This window comes from Liolophura sinensis, chromosome 9 (genome assembly GCF_032854445.1).
Source record: "Liolophura sinensis isolate JHLJ2023 chromosome 9, CUHK_Ljap_v2, whole genome shotgun sequence".
NCBI lineage: Eukaryota > Metazoa > Mollusca > Polyplacophora > Chitonida > Chitonidae > Liolophura > Liolophura sinensis.
The window spans coordinates 14,967,378-14,984,576 of record NC_088303.1 but is presented as its reverse complement, the minus strand read 5'-3'; the positions used below and the strand labels follow the sequence as shown (position 1 = coordinate 14,984,576).

At 39.9% G+C, this 17,199-nt stretch overlaps 1 protein-coding gene across 1 annotated transcript in view; it reads left to right on the top strand.

Moving 5' to 3' along the window:
• Positions 1 to 9,554: 9,554 nt before the first annotated feature.
• The window catches only part of LOC135475630 (orexin receptor type 2-like), a 32,020-nt gene continuing 24,375 nt past the window's right edge, over positions 9,555 to 17,199 (top strand). Inside the window, exon 1 of the mRNA XM_064755561.1 lies at positions 9,555 to 9,941. Within this exon, the coding sequence (XP_064611631.1) occupies positions 9,555 to 9,941 (387 nt within the window). The remainder of the gene's footprint in view (positions 9,942 to 17,199) is intronic.

The following is a 17,199-nucleotide window of genomic DNA, read 5'->3' as shown; positions in this document are numbered from 1 at the left end:
TGGATCGCAGACAAGAACCTCAGTCGCCATGGAAACACACACCAGCTAGTTTTGGTATGAATAGGGTAAATGGTAAGCAAAATGTAATGGTTTGTCTTTGCCATTTTCACCAAAAGTCTAGACCCGGCTCCAAAATAAAACGAAATAAAATTCAGTCAAACTTTCCTACCAAGTCAGGTGATGAGTTTCGCAGCACTCAGATGAGTCACATTATAAACTTGAAGAACACTTGTTTTGATGTCCAGAACTTATTTCTTTTGTGTCGTATTTAAATTACTTTTCACTTCATTATAAGACTGTGAACCCGTGTATAGTGGAAAGAAACCTAACACAACATATTTAAAGGACCATTGAAAATATTCTAGCAACACGGTTACATAAGTAGAAAATATAAACAGCCCTGTGGGATAATTCAAAAAAATTCCTGTAGTATAAAATAGAACGTTTCTTTTCCCATGATTCAATGTGAAACAACAAATAATTCTTTATAGATAATGGGAAACTACAAAATAATTCTAGACTTGTAAATAGCCTACTTCCCACAGAAAAACACTTCAAGTCTATGCGTCAAACAGACATTCGTACACCAGCCGCCAACCAATATGGAAGTTCCAGGTCAATAATCCCAAGGCCAATTCCCAAAACTATATCGTCTAACACAAACCACCAAAGAACAAAGAAAGTATATACAGTACGTCACATCAGGGAAAATAAAGCAACTATAATTTACATTAGTATATGAAGTAAGGTCACATCGGGGAACTGACTTATTACCCTTTGGTGTAGTCCGTCAGTCTCTTCCACTGGCTTCATTGAGCAGTCGTTAATTCAATTTGTAACAGTGAAACTCTAGTCTTATGTACGATCCAGATCATATTCTTCTGTTGTGGCGACAAGGCATCGGAAAAAAAGGTCCAAGCCGGTAGACTTTGATTGTTTGCCAGCATAAGGACTTGGCATTCAGCCTAGTTAGTTTTATTAACCTGGGTTGTTAGAGCACAGGACAAAGCATAAATCTGTCATGTTTTCAATCACGATTTGGGCGAACGCGGGAATGAGATCCATTTCTCAAACATTCTGTAACGCACATCGTCATTCTTGCCGACTTAAGAGGTAAGACAGTCTTCTTTATCTACATGTACCTTATTAAATGGCCCAATGATTCATTGTACTTGTATATACACAAAGGTTGTATATCGTTAGGGGGTGAGGATTTCCTCCAGTCAGTGTCAGCTTTCCTTCACATATAAACCAGACAGTATCCGCGTAAGTGAAATGACTTTCAACAAATGCACCTGTCAAATTAAAAGAAACGATACAATCCAGCCAAATTTAAATAACAGCATGCCAGTTGGAAAGTGACGTTTATATTTCTTCTTACATTTTATTTCATGTTTTATTTTCTAATTTTTTAAATGCTTTTGATCGTTCGTCATTCTTTGAGAAATTTTCCCTGTGAGATGAGAGCATGGTTGAAGGGAAGACTTCACTGTACTGTGAAGTCCCATTTGACTATTTTGGGGGTAATGCGTACATTCTGTTTGAATATAGTGCATGCTATAAACTTAACATAACGTGCTTGCTGTGGACAGGAAAAGCGACTAAACGCTAGAAAGTTTTTGTCATTTATCTCAGTGCGGTCAGTGGAGACGGATCCCAACAGCGGATAAATATCAATTTATGAGACGGCGCTTTGCTTTTTCCGCTCTTGGCTGATGACAGTTGGCAGGTGCACGAGAGGCAAATCGCATAGCCTTTTCCATTAGAATGGCGAATGTCAAACGGAGACAATTCCAGATTGATTAAGAGTACGGTCGTCTCTCGCAGAGCTAATTCTGCTTCTTCTAAAGAGATGCTGACCACAGGGGAAATACCCTTGTCTACAGCCCATGTTTGAAAGTGTATCGGAAATTTTGAATCTCTTGTTTCTAATCCGTTTCCACGGCGTAAAGAGACAAGCTGTTGATTTGGTTTTTGGAATCGCCAATCGATTTTTACCATGTCTTGAGATCTTCTTTACATGCTATTCCTAGTTGCTGTGATCTTGGTTCTTTTGAGAATTCCGAATAGTTTCCTTACAAAATGATAAAGGTGGATAGAAACATCAAGCAAGGTAGATACACTGTAAATCACATGTCATTAACTCTCTTTGAAGATTATTGTGAACACTTCGTCTTCATCATGATAGAGAGGGACACTAAAGTCGTCTTGTACAGCTTTTTGCGTAATCTAAATCTAAATGTGCTCGTCCTGCCAGCTGTTTGCTTGCCGAAAGCCTTAGGCAAAATAATTCAAATCCACAAGTCATAGGACATATGCAAGCTTTGTATACAGCCCTGGTGCCAGTGCTTCTGTGGTGTGCTAGATGTGAAATAATGTTAGTGCTGATTTCACTTATAGAAGACACCACATGGACATGGTGTATCCGCATGCGATGGTAACAAAAGTACCACAATCAGCAAGATTCGTTTTCCCACCATATGTGCCTAGGTAAAAATTAACAAAAATAATCAGGTTACAATTAACAGCAATGATTAAGTCATTTATTGCTGCCATTATGGCTATTATTTGTTACAGTACGCTGAATGAGTATATACGCACGTACTGCTGTGGGTTTTGCCTCATTAGAGGCAATCATGTGTTAACGGTAGATTATTTTTATTCTGTGTTCACCCAATGGCTGGTGGCATTGGGTAGGGGTTGGGGACATTGGCCTGCAAAGTAAGTTGATTTGGGGTCGGAGCGGGTGGTTGTGGTTGGGGGAGGGGAGAGGATAGACTATATGTATAATAGTGAGTCCCCTCTAACGGATCTACTCGGAACTGGTAAATTGCGGCTAACCGTCCAACAATCTCACCACAGCTGGACTTTAATGTGTTGTCACAGTAAACAAGTTACCTGAAGCGCGGGTTAACGTCTGCCAGGAGAACCGTCGATATGGGCTGATCAGCTTAGCGTGCTACATTATCTCCGGGAATGACGCTTGGGATTCTGTTATCGACAGCACTTAGGGGGAGCTGATGTCCCTGTCCTACAACATGGCGGTGATGCATGTGAGAGGCTTACCCTGCGGGTACCTCTGTATACGACCGGTTGCAATCGCCTGTTTCTGAGGTACTTTGGGCACTTGTTATGGCTATTTCATTCTTCGTTGTTGTACAGTATTTTGCTATCGTATAACGTTCAATTTGGACACTTGTATGGTCTTCCAAGTCATCGCCAAACATCACTTTGTCCACGTTGCTTAGGCATATACATTTGTACTGAAGGTTGAAAAACCTATACTTTGTGGTTTCCTGTTTTCTATATAATTCCCGTTAGGGTGTATCTGACGTGATGCGTTAAAGTACCATTAGATCACTTGACTGCAAAAGTTTAAGGTCATAATGGTTTTGTGCGAAGATCATGGACGGAAAAATTTGAATGTTTATGTGTTTTAGTCAGTTTGGCCATTTTGTCTCCATCTGTTAATGTCAACTGTTCCTCCAGGCGGAGCGACGTTGAACACAAATATATGAATATATAAACCGTAGGAGTTTGTATAACTTCGATATGGACATGCTACAAGTGTACCAGCTGTAACACCAGTACACGCACGACAACGCATTCCACACTAATGTTCGTGGCGCCAACGACAATTAGACTGCAGTAAGGTCCCTCCGTCTCTCTATGTTATCCGTCAGAGGCCTATCTATTAAAATGGCTTCGTAGAAAACAAAAGACCGCGACAGAGTGGTTTGCGTGTTAGGACAGCACAATAGCTCGAGAGCCCCTCCCAAATGCGGTCCCTGTAAGCTCAAGTCTTCCTCTCCGGCTGCATCTTCCAGCAACCTGCGGGCGATCGTGGGTTTTCCCCGGGCTCTATTCACGGCCTCCTCCAACCATAATCCCGACATCCCTCGTATAAGTGAAATGTTCTTGAGTACGGCGTAAAAAATCAATCAAATAAATAAAACACCAATAAATAAATAAATATTCCATGCCAAGCTATCAGTAGGGTGTAGTGTTTTATTTACAATCATCGAAGTTCTTAGCACACATCAGCAGATAAGAACCAGTCTTCAAAATTTACCTTACTGTTACTTGACATTACAATAGATCTTCATACTTAGCGATGACAAACAATCAAATAACCTTATATTTAACAACAAAAACATGTAAGAAAAATGGTCGTCTGTGTTCTAGTCAATGAGCTATAACCGCCATGTTTGCTTTATATTTTATTGTAACAGAAATGACCCACAGACAACAAAACTTTATCCGTAAAACTAACGTTTATCCGTTAACACTACCCTGACCATGCAGTAATCAGCGCATGCGCGTTCGACGAACAAAGATCGTGGTTCCGGAAAGCCGGATGTTGACTAATTGTAGATATGGTAGTTGTGATTGGATTATGATTTAGAAGGAAGCATAAGAAATGGTTAGGCCAGCTTCTGTATGCTTTGATTGGGTGAGTTGTGGCTTGAATCTTCGGTAAGCTTTTCCATCCGGTCATCCTTAGAAATATCATGTTATAATTGAATCTGTGTCTTTCTGCATTTATATAGACATAACAACAACGACAAACAGTCCTTAACAAACAAACAAACATTTATCTGGGTAAAGTATGTCAATTAATAAAGGGACCGTAATGGTATTCATACAACCATACAAAACACTGTGTTCACTTAGGGCTGTCAACAATATGTAAACTACCACAACTCATCTATTCGCGAACAAAGGTGACTGTGACACGTACAAAACCAAAGCACCACACAGCTGGTTTCAGCAGTCAGATGTCCAGCCCAAAGCCAATAGCACACTGATTTTAGTGTTGGTCCATGTTCCACATTGGTAGATCTGTTATTTGTTTATTTAATTGATTGGTGTTTCGCGCCGTACTCAAGAATATTTCACTTATACGACGGCGACCAGCATTATGGTGGGAGGAAACCAAGCAGAGCCCGGGGGAAACCCCACGACCATTCGCAGGTTGCTGGGAAACCTTCCCACGTACGGTGGAAGAGGAAGCCAGCATGAGCTGGACTTGAACTCACCGCGACCGCGGTAAGAGGCGCCAAGAAGGCCATGGAGATAATCAGGATACAACAGCATGGAGAGTAAATCCAGAGCAATGATGACAGAGAAGGCTCTCCACAAATGGCTACCCATAATCAATGAAATCCAGCCTTTGCTCAGTTTACACCAGTCAGAGTTTTATTCTAACTGTTCATATACATACTTAAACAGTAGCAACTTACAAAAACCACCTTTCCATTGCTAAAGCAGAATCAGGTAAAACGTAAACTGAGGATAACGTGCACAAATTACATGGGGTAAAATTAAACATGACTGTTGATTTGGGACTGTAACAAATTCGATCACAGCTTGTGACGCTAATACGAAATGAGATATGACAACATGTCACAGTTCGTCACTTCACATGGCGTAGGCGCCAGTTATTCAGAAATGTCTGAATTAGGCCTTGACTCGTACACCAACCACGCGTCGTCTAGACTGCAGCATTTACTGTTCAACTGTAGATTAATGGCAGACAATAGCTTTACGACTGAACTTTTCTTTGCTGATCATATTACTCCGTCAATTTATTAGATTTAATTGATACTATAGCCCACGGTTAAACTGCTCGGTATCGATCTGTGTAGTTGCTTTATACGTATACACCCTAACCTTCTGGCCCATTCCGGCAAGGTCACCAACGTTAACGCAAGGTGGAACGCGCACCGAGTGAATTTCTTTACAGCAATAAGATACCTTTTCTTATTAAAAACGGCTAGTAAAGCATATATTGCAAAACATGTTGGTGATAACTTCTAGTACACTAATGGAACATTTTTAATGTATCATTAATTATTCTGACTTGGATAAAGATGTACCGAAGGGTACATCATATGGCGTGTACGACCTCGTCCATTGTGGGACGTTTTCAGGCAAAGCCACAAGTTATTGGTGCAAATGGTAATGTGTCAGGTTTTTTTTTTCCAATGAAACCCATTCACTCTAACTATATTTCGATACAAAGAGTACAGTTCTTTTGCCAGTAAATATTGACGGAGTGTCCAGTATCTTGCGGCTTCATAATTGTGTCTAATCCTACTTATCCAGGGGCTAGAAGCGGTAAATCCAAACTGACCTATAGGTCTGCTATAACGTTTCTGTCCTTCATAGCAAATAAAACAAACCAGCCTAGTCAAGTTTTCCGACTGTCTTGTGTTATCTAACCCACACCGAGTTCGGACTTGAGATAGAAAATGCTCTCACAGACAGCTCACCGATGTTTGGGTGGGTTTCCATTCTTACCCACACACAACATTCTACACTGAGCCGAATCAATGACAAGGGACGGACAGGGGGTATACTGATGTGAACATAATGATGGGGAAAGTGTCAAGTGAATGGCGTGTCAACCGGAAGTAAGGGTCTTAAATCTCATCGCTCAGAAATACCGTGCGACCCAATGTCATAGGTTATGGCAAAATGGCAGTAATCTGCACATGAGCGGTATTTTGAGCGCAGACAGAAATGGATCGGGGTTCGAAAAAGTATCTCATGTGAACACAAATCACCGAGGTCTTGCTAAATCTATAGCGGCTGCGTTCGGCTACTTTCCAAACACTTAAATCAACGTGCAGTACGCATAAAGAATCGCATCAAAATCGTTAGATGCCTTCGAGAGGGTAAACAAGACCTTCAAGTCAGTAGTAAACTGTAGGATATTCGCCGTGTCATTTACTTTGATTCCTATATCTGGAAGAGATCAAGTAGTTCTGACGGGATGCTGTATTCGGCATTTTATGTTACGCTTCCTGGGGGCATTGCTCCCTAGTGTGTTATGTGTGGTGCCCGATATGGCACCAAACACATCCTTGTTGACTGTAGATTTTGCTCGTATTCATCAAAGGTTCCACACAATGGACTGTATTTTTTCAAACCCTCTCATTAAATATCCAAATGTTATTGGGCTAGATCATAAAATATAGGTTTTATACATAACTAATTCATTTTCTAAATGATTTATTTTTAAACTTTAAATTTGGTTTTCGAATTTTATTTGACGGTTGTGCCATTTTAGCTGGTTTTAACAATGTCGGTCTATTTTTGTTTGAATTTTTGATTTTCTAAAGCCATCTACAGTGTCTTGTTTGAAACAAGTTTTTACCATAATATGGTACCATAGTACTGCCGAAGTGGCGTAATCAATCATTCACTTAAAATGGTAAGAGCAGAAAGCTGTTCAGGTGAAATTACTCTTAATTTGAAAAGTTCCTTCTCTGTATAAATCAATTCTAAATACCAAGGATAAAAAGGACAGGAAAATTACACGGAAGATCTCTCACAAAAAAGGTTCACCCCATCCCTCGACATCCCAATGACATTTAAAAAATTTAATTCTCAATCACAGATGAATTAGAAACGTGTTTCTTTTATCGCATCGCATTTTGAATCTAAACTGGGCCTAATGTAGCGATTGTTAAACATGTCTGATACCTTGTTATTCTTCTCAAGCCGCTTGTCTTAAAGTATAAGGGAAACTATCGATATCCCTGAGCCCGTGTAATGGTTGTATGTCTGTATCGGAATACAAATCGTTTAACGAGGCTCTTGTCAGCGATAAGCGTGTAAAACATGTATGACAGATCGTCCTGATTTGCCAGGAGATGCTATGATCTTGTTAACAGGATGCTCATACCGCCATATAAAGATGGCGTGATCTGTAGAGAAAATTTAGACAATATCTTCTCCCAACGCCTGAAACGTCTGAAGTAGGTGTTAGCTATAAGGACTTCTCCCTTGCCCCAGTCTATGTTCTGTGCTATGTGTTGACTACTATGTGACGTGTAAGGATACATACCACATGGAATGTTTAAACCTTGTCCATCGGGATTCGAACCAAGGAACCTACGTCACTGAAACAATTGAATTTACGGATGTGTGCAGCGGAAAGAGTGTTTTAATGGTCCATGGGACATTTAGCTAAGCTCTGATAAAACAGTCTGCGTCACTCGACACGCGGTCATTATAGCATTTACGAGGATGTGTTATTTCCATGCCGTTATCAATGAAAACAAATCTAACAGACCTTCAGATTTGAACAAACCATCCGTATATAAATGTCCAAGCCATGTACCGTGTTGTTCCGGAGCATGATGTCAAAAGCAGCGCAAAAAGGGAAAGGGACGCGAGAGAATCGCTTATGATATTCCGGTTTGTATCGCTGCTTCCTAGTCATCCTTTGTCTTTGAGATTCGACGCGCGCTAAAGGAGACATTTATTTCAATGGTCCATTAGTTTCATAGAGTGTTTGTGCGAAACAAGGCGACATATGAGAGCAGCCCATTAGATAATTGTTGTGGACGGTTCGAGTTGAGTGAGACAAGTAACGAGGAAAACATATTTGATACAAGGATTGGAAGCTGTCGCATAAACCTAAATTACACCGGGCCCAAATGATTTCTCCCTGTTCTACACCGAGTTTCCTGGATCTCTTGTCATTCCTGGTAAAAGAATGTATTCAGGAAACATACATCCTAATTGGTGGGACTGATTAAAAACACTGTGGACTGCGTGCAACAAGACAAAACTGACAAAAACCGTTTTGACGAAATTGAGGGATACGGTTTTTCCAGTTGGTGTGAGTCCCACATGTCACAGTCTCGTTTAGAAAAGCCCTAGTTGCTTGACACGACAATGTGAACAGAAACAGCAAAGGAGCAGTAAACTGAAATACTCACGAGAACAGTATTTCATGGAAATTACCCTGACGACGTGCGCGAGGGCTACATTTCATGCGTATGGGACATTTGCAAAGTCACGTAACATCTAATGCGTTTATACTGGTTTACGTCGACGATGGCATTATGCACCGGAAGCTCGTTCAGGTGAAGGCGGCATGTGGTGTGCACCTGAGCTCGGCTAATGGCAGTTCCTCAGTGAGTAAGCAAACCGTAGTGTTACGTCACGTTTGCTAAGGACAAATACAATTTTAATTTAACAATCCATTACTATTTGAAGGACAGAACCCTGTTTCACCACTAAAAGTTGAACGTTTCAGCGCTTTATGAACATCAACTGGGTGATCATCATGAAGAAAAGCATGACTGTAATGTCAATCTCTTTCTATTGCCTTGGACTTAACTTAAAAGCTGTGTGATATCGTCAATGAAAACACAGTGTACCTCTGATTGAAAGAACCAATACTGACGAACACCTGTGTAATAAACTCGAAGACAAATTCTGTTTCCAAGAATCATTCTGAATAGTTTCTTGGACATGTTTTAGCACCTACAATACCTGTGGGTGTTGTGACATCAGCAGCTTAAGTTCTGAAAGTTGAAATATCTTTATTAGTGGATAGGAACAATGTGACCTGGTTGTGAAATCTATGTCTGACTGGATATTGCATGAACCGGTCGATCGACGACTAAGCCCCGAATCTGCAATTTGCTGACTGTTAAATCTAAAATCTTTCTAGTCAAAGACAGCATAACGACAAGTTGTTGAACCCTTCCGACTATCAAGAAAACCGTTTCTGATCTGCAGGAGTCGAAACAATGGATAATTTTTCTGATTACTTTTTCTTTCCGACGTTCGAGGAGCCATCGTGCGACTACTTCCACCCTGTCACAGGAGATTGTGTGGCCACACTTGATGAGTTTAGGGAAGCCATTGTGGCATGGCTCACCCCAAAACCATACGTGGCTGTTCTCATGGTACTGTTTGCCTGTACCTTTCTTCTAGGCATCTTCGGAAATTTCCTCGTGTGCTTAGTTGTGTGGAAAAACCAGCGTATGAAGACAGTAACGAATACATTCATTTTTAACCTGGCTATGGCTGACTTTCTGGTGCTTCTTATCGCTTTACCATTTACATTGATACAAGATGTCGCCCAAACGTGGTTTTTTGGAGACGTCATGTGTAAGCTGGTGAAATACACACAGGTGAGTGTTGCGTGGAGTAATGTTTATCATTGTCCACAATCATGTAATCATCACTCAAGTTTTACTGTCTGCATCAACATCAGCATGGATATCCAAGACTATTACTACCCCATCGTCATCATCGTCGTCATCGTCATCATCATCACCATCACCACCACCACCACCACCACCACCACCACCACCACCACCATCATCATCACCACCACCATCATCATCACCATCATCATCACCATCATCATCATCATTGATATCATCATTGATATCATCATTACCATGAGCGCCCAGCGTACCACCGAAGCAGTTAGAGGTTTTTCAACAAAAATCTCCATTCGGCAAATCAGTTTGTTGTAGTACGTTTATAACGTTGACCAAAATGCCTCTTACTCTTTCTTGATGTTTTCTTATAATTAAGCCAATGCAGCAGACAGAACAAAAATTTTAATATAATAACGCGGCTCCTTCTCATGTATATATTATATGATTTATTTGCCATATATGTTGTGGAAATGGTTCTTGTGATTATCGACTTGTAACACCGATTTATAGTTTACGGGTGACATACTAATGTCGGAGTTGATGCTGAGATTAATTTCTCGGAAAGACGAGAAACTGTTGGCGCGTTCAACTGACGTGAAAACAGCGATCACCGTGAACGTGTTACATGTTTTCGTATTCCCATGACGTCGCCATACATTCCCATGACGTCACCACACATTCCCATGACGTTGCCACACATTCTCATGGCGTTTCCCGTACACTTTCACGTTTGACGCGTATTCTCTACTTTCTATGCGGACACCCAGGCTGTTTTACAAAACAGTTTTAACGTATGGGGCCTTATACTAGAGTTTGTACATGAAGAAGCACTAAACTTAATATCTTTGGCACGAGTATTATTTAAAAAAAAACTGTGTGAGTAAATGGACCAAGTGACCAAAGAGAAGGTTAGTAGACACTACATACGAAATATTCCCATCTTCAAATGTAAGTCTCACTTTCGAAACTGATAGTTCCGAGCATCAACGACGTCATAACTACATCTTCGCCAGCTGTTTCTGGGCCCTTGTGACACCAGCGTCAGCTTCGTTATACGGGAGAGAGTTGGAACAAAGACTTTGCAAGTTCATATGTAAGGCTCTGAGGTGGCAACTGCGGTCTAGCTCTTCGCTTTTCGTACGGGTATGTAAAAAACCTTGTAGAGCCATATTTTTGATGACGTGATAGTTTAGGGATTTATGTATGATTGTCAAACATGGGGATCATGTATGCGAACTATATATGGTGTCAACGCCATTATTCTTCAGTGAGTTAGCAATTTTCATGTACGAGCACTGGAGACGTTGTACTTCAACGTTTCCCGTTTCTTGACATTTTTTCTTGAAAGTTTTTCAGCAAGGACACAAATGAATTCCATGGTCGTAGCTGGATCTCCCATCTATATCAAGGCTGTTCTGATTTAAAACTCTTTCTGAGTTTCTTTCAAGTATACAGTTTACATGTTGTTCGAAAAAAGACTGAAAAAAAAAACTACGAATTACATTATTTTTTATCCTCTATACCTTATAACTGACGTGTCCAGCCATGTTGACAGAGGGTATGTAGGTTGCTGTACTATTTTATCATTTAATTGAACAATCACAGTAGAACCGGAATTGAGGTAAACTGACAAGAGGCTGGATATAGCATTTGTCAGATATCATTGATCACGGTACCTACTGTCCTGTTTTTACTCGCTCTGATATACTTTTCTTTATAATTTGACGAAGTCATTGCTTTGTTTCCAGGGTATTGATTTGCATTCACATGTTTTAAACCCTTAATGATGGTAGGTTCGGAACTGAACTTTGACCTTCCACCAATATGAACCATAACGTACCTACCACAATTATACCAGCTTATCAGTTAATATGATAAATAATTTGCGGATTATATATTTTGCTGCAACTTTTAGTGGGAATGATATTAGTACATGTACCTAGATCAAAGATAAAAATAAGCATTACTAACTTGACTGGACAATGCATAACTATTTGGACAAGTTAACTCGAACTAGATTCGTTTGATCATTAAGCCGGAGAATTCGACATTGCCTTTCGATGACGGCAGACACACATTAGCTTTAATGTAACTGATGAGCCCAGGCGTATTTAATGAACCCGGTAGTATTACCAATTATTTTTAAAAAATAAAATGATTTGACACCAGCTTTAATTACTGAAAAGGACTCCAGGAAATCACGTAGAAACCGGAAGTGGTCCAGGTTTAGGTGAAATGCAATTTTTTCGTTTTTCCACTTATTCCTAGGCTCATAATATAAAGCGGTATTGTGCGAAAAAAACCTAGTTCCTGTTGGCGTGCACATTATCGGCCCATTATCATGTGGAAGTCATGGTGAGGGTTAAATTTAATTCAAATCACAAGGGACGGACAGGATTATAAACGCTTCTTTATCTGGCGCTCAGGTGCACCTGTGTAATGGGTTACGCGGTTTTCCGGTCAATTACTTGATTGAAAGAAAATTTCATTTGATGTATACGATTTCTGGAGTAAAATGAAAAGAAAATACAGGTTGCTCCATACAACATTGATAGTGAAATGTTCTTGAACAGACAACAGAGAGAAGAAAGAATTGCCAAACGTATACTTCTTGGTTCCACGCGTGCATGCCCATCAGCGATGGAGTGCATTTCTACATAGTTGAAACAGAATTAAGGCTGTATTTCCGTAGGGACAGTTATTTACCAAAAATTCGCCCTTTCCAGACTGAAAGCCACTCACGTAATATGAACACAGCTGTGCAGCCATTTCATGGGCATATAACTTCGATGTGACGTCACTAGCAATCGTGTTTCATTCTGACGAATAATCAGAATAAATAAATGTTTTTAAAGTAAATCTTTCTTAGCTCACTGGTCACAAGCAGAGATGATGCTATATTTGTGTTGTTCTGTTTAAAGCACAACAGTCATTCGCAAATATTGTACATAGATCAAAAAACTTTCTTAGCCATGAAGGTATGCGTGAAAATGTACATCTTGTACCAAATCTAATAGTTTTATTGATTTTCATTACTTTCAATCATTTTTTTTATTAATCATAGAAATGACTAAAATAGGTCGATGTGTCAGCTTTGTTCCCGTGGCACGCCAGCTTCAACCGGACATTTACGTCAGGTTTTAAGTCCGCCCACTCCGTGAAGTGCTCAACCCTACGACCCGGTGAAGATGTGGTCACCGAAAGTAGTGGGCGCTAACTCGTGACAGGAAGGATTGGCCAATATAAGGTTAGGTGGCCTCAGACTCTCATTAATTTTCCATAAGCTACAGTGTTAATCTTTAGCCCTGTAACTCAGTCCCAAACATTCCTTGGCCGTGCCTTACCTGGCCCAGTATGTGAGAAAGCAACCATAAAAATCTTGACATAGGTTGACCGTCAACATCTGGATCTTTCCATGTCGGCAGCTTGGAACGATGCCTAGAACATCCCTGGCAGCCTCATCATCACCTGTCTCCCTGTGTCCTCTCGCCCATAATTTCAATCTTTCATCATTAAAACTCACTCTTGTCCAACACTTAGGCAGTTTCCATCATTTTTATACCAAGCATGCACCTGTACACCAAAAATGGCAGATTGGCAGCGAAAAAAGACTTTACACCCTAAAATAAACAGAATTACATCCGTTTCCCTCCCGAGAAACGGAAGTGCTAATGGGGTCCTCGTTCCAGGTGAAGGTGTCTGAGGTGGGGGGGGGGGGGGGGGGGGGGTAACGATATGCTGACATGAAATCTGATTGTAATCTGACCATCTATCAAAATGAAGTTGGGTCCTAGTGGAGCATTGGGAATCATCAACGTAACGTAATCAACCCGCTAATGGAAGCCTGGCTAACTCAGTGTGTTACTTTCAACGGAAGGTTATGCTTAAGAGACACAAGCTGACAGTTGAGAAAGGGACATTTTTTATCACCAGTAAACGTCTAGAAACGCCTTTTCTCTATCACGGCTATCGTGACTCTGACCTGCTGAAGATCTGGTAATTTCGTGTTACCTGGTTTCTGCGGATGTGCATGTTCATAACCAAAGCCGTCTGACTCAGCACAAAACGCCACCATGTACCTGTCACAAAAGCTTTGTTCGTTTCTTATATGAAACATGCAATAATCAGGAAAATAACATTTGCGTGCAATACACTGCGCTTACAAATCGTTAATATTAAACCATTAATAAAATATTAAAATGGTTAGACACACCTGCAAATTTTCTGACAATCTCCCCAATTCCTGGCGTTTTGTTGTTCAAACGAGTTTCTACATTCTGATGATGTATTAATATGAACTGTCCCATATTCTTGCATTGCCATATCGTAGATACTGATGTTATGCACCATTCAAACTAGAGTCAAACCATAAACCACAAAATCACATTTTAACTATGCGCGTTATATGATTTTTCCACTGTCCATTTAGCATGCATACATATCCATTACGTCTGGCTACTGAAATTGGTTTGATGGTTTGATTTACATATATACATTACTTTTAAACAGCTATGTATAAATCAGTCTAGGTGTAGCTAGATATGGATAAATTCAAGACCTGAACTGAAGACCATGTGACTTGAATGACTATGTTTGAAACAAGATGGTCATTGCTTTTGGATAAATTAGGCCGAGCTAATCTGGATATGTGTTTTAAATTACTATGACTGAGGCGTGGTGGACTTTGCATTTGAAGAATTTAGTAGAAACAAACTACGCGTGGCTTTTTATACTACGTGTGTCGGAATCAAGGCAGGTCTGTTTTTTATGGACCATGTCCAAAACAACGTACGAAGGTACCAACGATCATATCATCTCAGCACTTTTATACTTGAAAGGTAACTTTATCTGGTCTAAAAAAAAGTCAAGAAAAAAGGAGTACTTTTATAAAGGAGAGAAATAGAGAATGTGAAGCAGGGTTCATTGACAGCTGATTCATTATTCACCGACGTTTTCTACCCGCTAATGGATTTTCTTCGCAAATCATTAAAAGCAAATCTTGCCTTCGTGCCAGTGGAAGTCTAAAATCACTGTACCGTTAACCCTGTGATCTGCCATGATCGTCTCTATCCTGGCATCCTTCCCCTAGTGTTATCACGCTGCATTCGCACCTACCACCGAAGAACATATCGGCGGACAAATTATTTGTATTTGTTGGCTATTGACACCTAAGCTAATGGAATCTCTACCGATACAATTTTCAATATGGGATTTGTTAAATTCTTCGTTAACTCGGGCATTCGGTTTTTCATCTTGGCTGTAGGTGTTTACTGGACTATGTGGGTATAACAGACGAACCGTTCAGTCACAAATGATACTCTTGTCAAAACAAATTGGAAGGCTTGAGCCCTGCCTGCCTGGGACCACATTTATCAAAGGTTTTAAGTTAAACATTCAAGCACAGCTACAATTAAAAGGTTTTTTCCTAAGAAGTTTAAACGTGTACACTGCCTTTACTGCAGAACAACGGACAACCATACTTCTTTCACGTTCTGGCCTTTTTGGAGTTTTGGCCTTTTCATCTCTTGCAATTCGTGACTTAAATGTGAAGTTGCTTGATAAATACTGGACCCAAGGCCATCTGTACATTTAAGTCTATCTCACCATTTGTAAGGAATGGTAGAAACAGAAGAAACACGAAGAATCGAAAGCATTGACATTATTATATGACCCCGTGACCCTAAAGTTAAACAGCTCGCAAATGTGAGCTTAGGTAAGCTGGCCTTAAAACATATTTGTCAGTGAGGTGACTTTTTAAAATCGGTCAACAAAATTATAATTAGTTCATTCTAAAATAATACATTGTAATAGTTCAAAGGCAAATTCATTGATTCTGCCACTAAATAAAAAATATTGTGCTCTACTGCTTCTAAAACAACATACAAAAGTTATCAATCAGGGTTTCCGTCGATACAGCGATACAGTTAAATACAGGTACATTGTACATGCACTACAAAGGCCAAATCGTTTGAAATTTATAGTTTACCCCTAACCCCTATCAAGTCATCAAACATCAAAGATCGCCCGAACGTAGCTTCTGAAATCTGTTTGAAGTCATCCTGTAAGGTTCGAAAGGCTTATCACATTAAAAGTTAGTTATGTCTCTTATATTTTACTCTCTGAATCATTCCAGTAGTGTCAAAATGTCGGATTACATGAATTTACGTATCCCCAAATGTTGATATTGTATTAAAGTTTCCTTGTACAAGAAACTTTGAATACTTCATATCTTAAGATTAACATCATTGTGTTTAAAAATGAGTGCTGGACTGAATTACTGCGATCTGTACGCTTGACTGCTTATTAATCCTTTTGTGTTTTATCTTTTAAAGATCTTTACTTGCACAACTCAAATCCTGAGTTATTTCTATATTCCTTGATCCCGGAAGCTCTGTAGTTCAGGTCTCTGTACGCAACATAGCATGCCCATTCAGTACAAACTCTGTATTGCTGAAATCTGACTCTGCCATCGGCTGTTATTCATGTCTGCGCGACATTTATCTTGTATCACACGGTATATGTATTCTGCACAATGCCTTACCACAGAGTGTCAAACACTGTATACGCTAACAGTGGTTCCCCCCGATGTAAACATGTCAATTGAAGCTAACCTTTCAATCTGTGAGAACAAATTGCCAATAACCGGATAGTGTTCCATTTGGAAAAACATAGTATGTCAAACAGTACCGAAGGGCATGGTCTGACATCCACATCAGATAAGACAAAACAAATCACAGTCCATAACGGGCTGAAATGTAAATGAGTCCTTTATGTTGTTATGTTGACGTAAACTTTACATTAGTGTCCTACCCAAAATTTTATCACACTTTTCCAGTGTGATAATTTGGGTATGTCAAACTGTCTGTCTGTCCGTCTTTAACATGTTTGCGCAACGATTGCGTCAAATATTGTCTGAAACAAATTTGAAAAACAGCCCGATCCGTGCGTAAGTTTTGTTTATTTAATGGATATCGTCAAATGTCATTGGCCGTTGTTTTCCTCGCAATAACTGCGAGGAAAAGGCCAGATCTGTGCATATGTTTTGCATATTTAACGATATCCCTAAATCAGAATGGTCGGTACAATAACTGAATCAGATTTTGTCCATTTGTGATAAATTGTTGTGTGCAGGATTATCTTGGGTAAGATCAGAACAAGGTTGAAAACCACCTTCTCCCATACATAAGTTACATTTACGGTGGGATGTAAATTCTTTGAATTT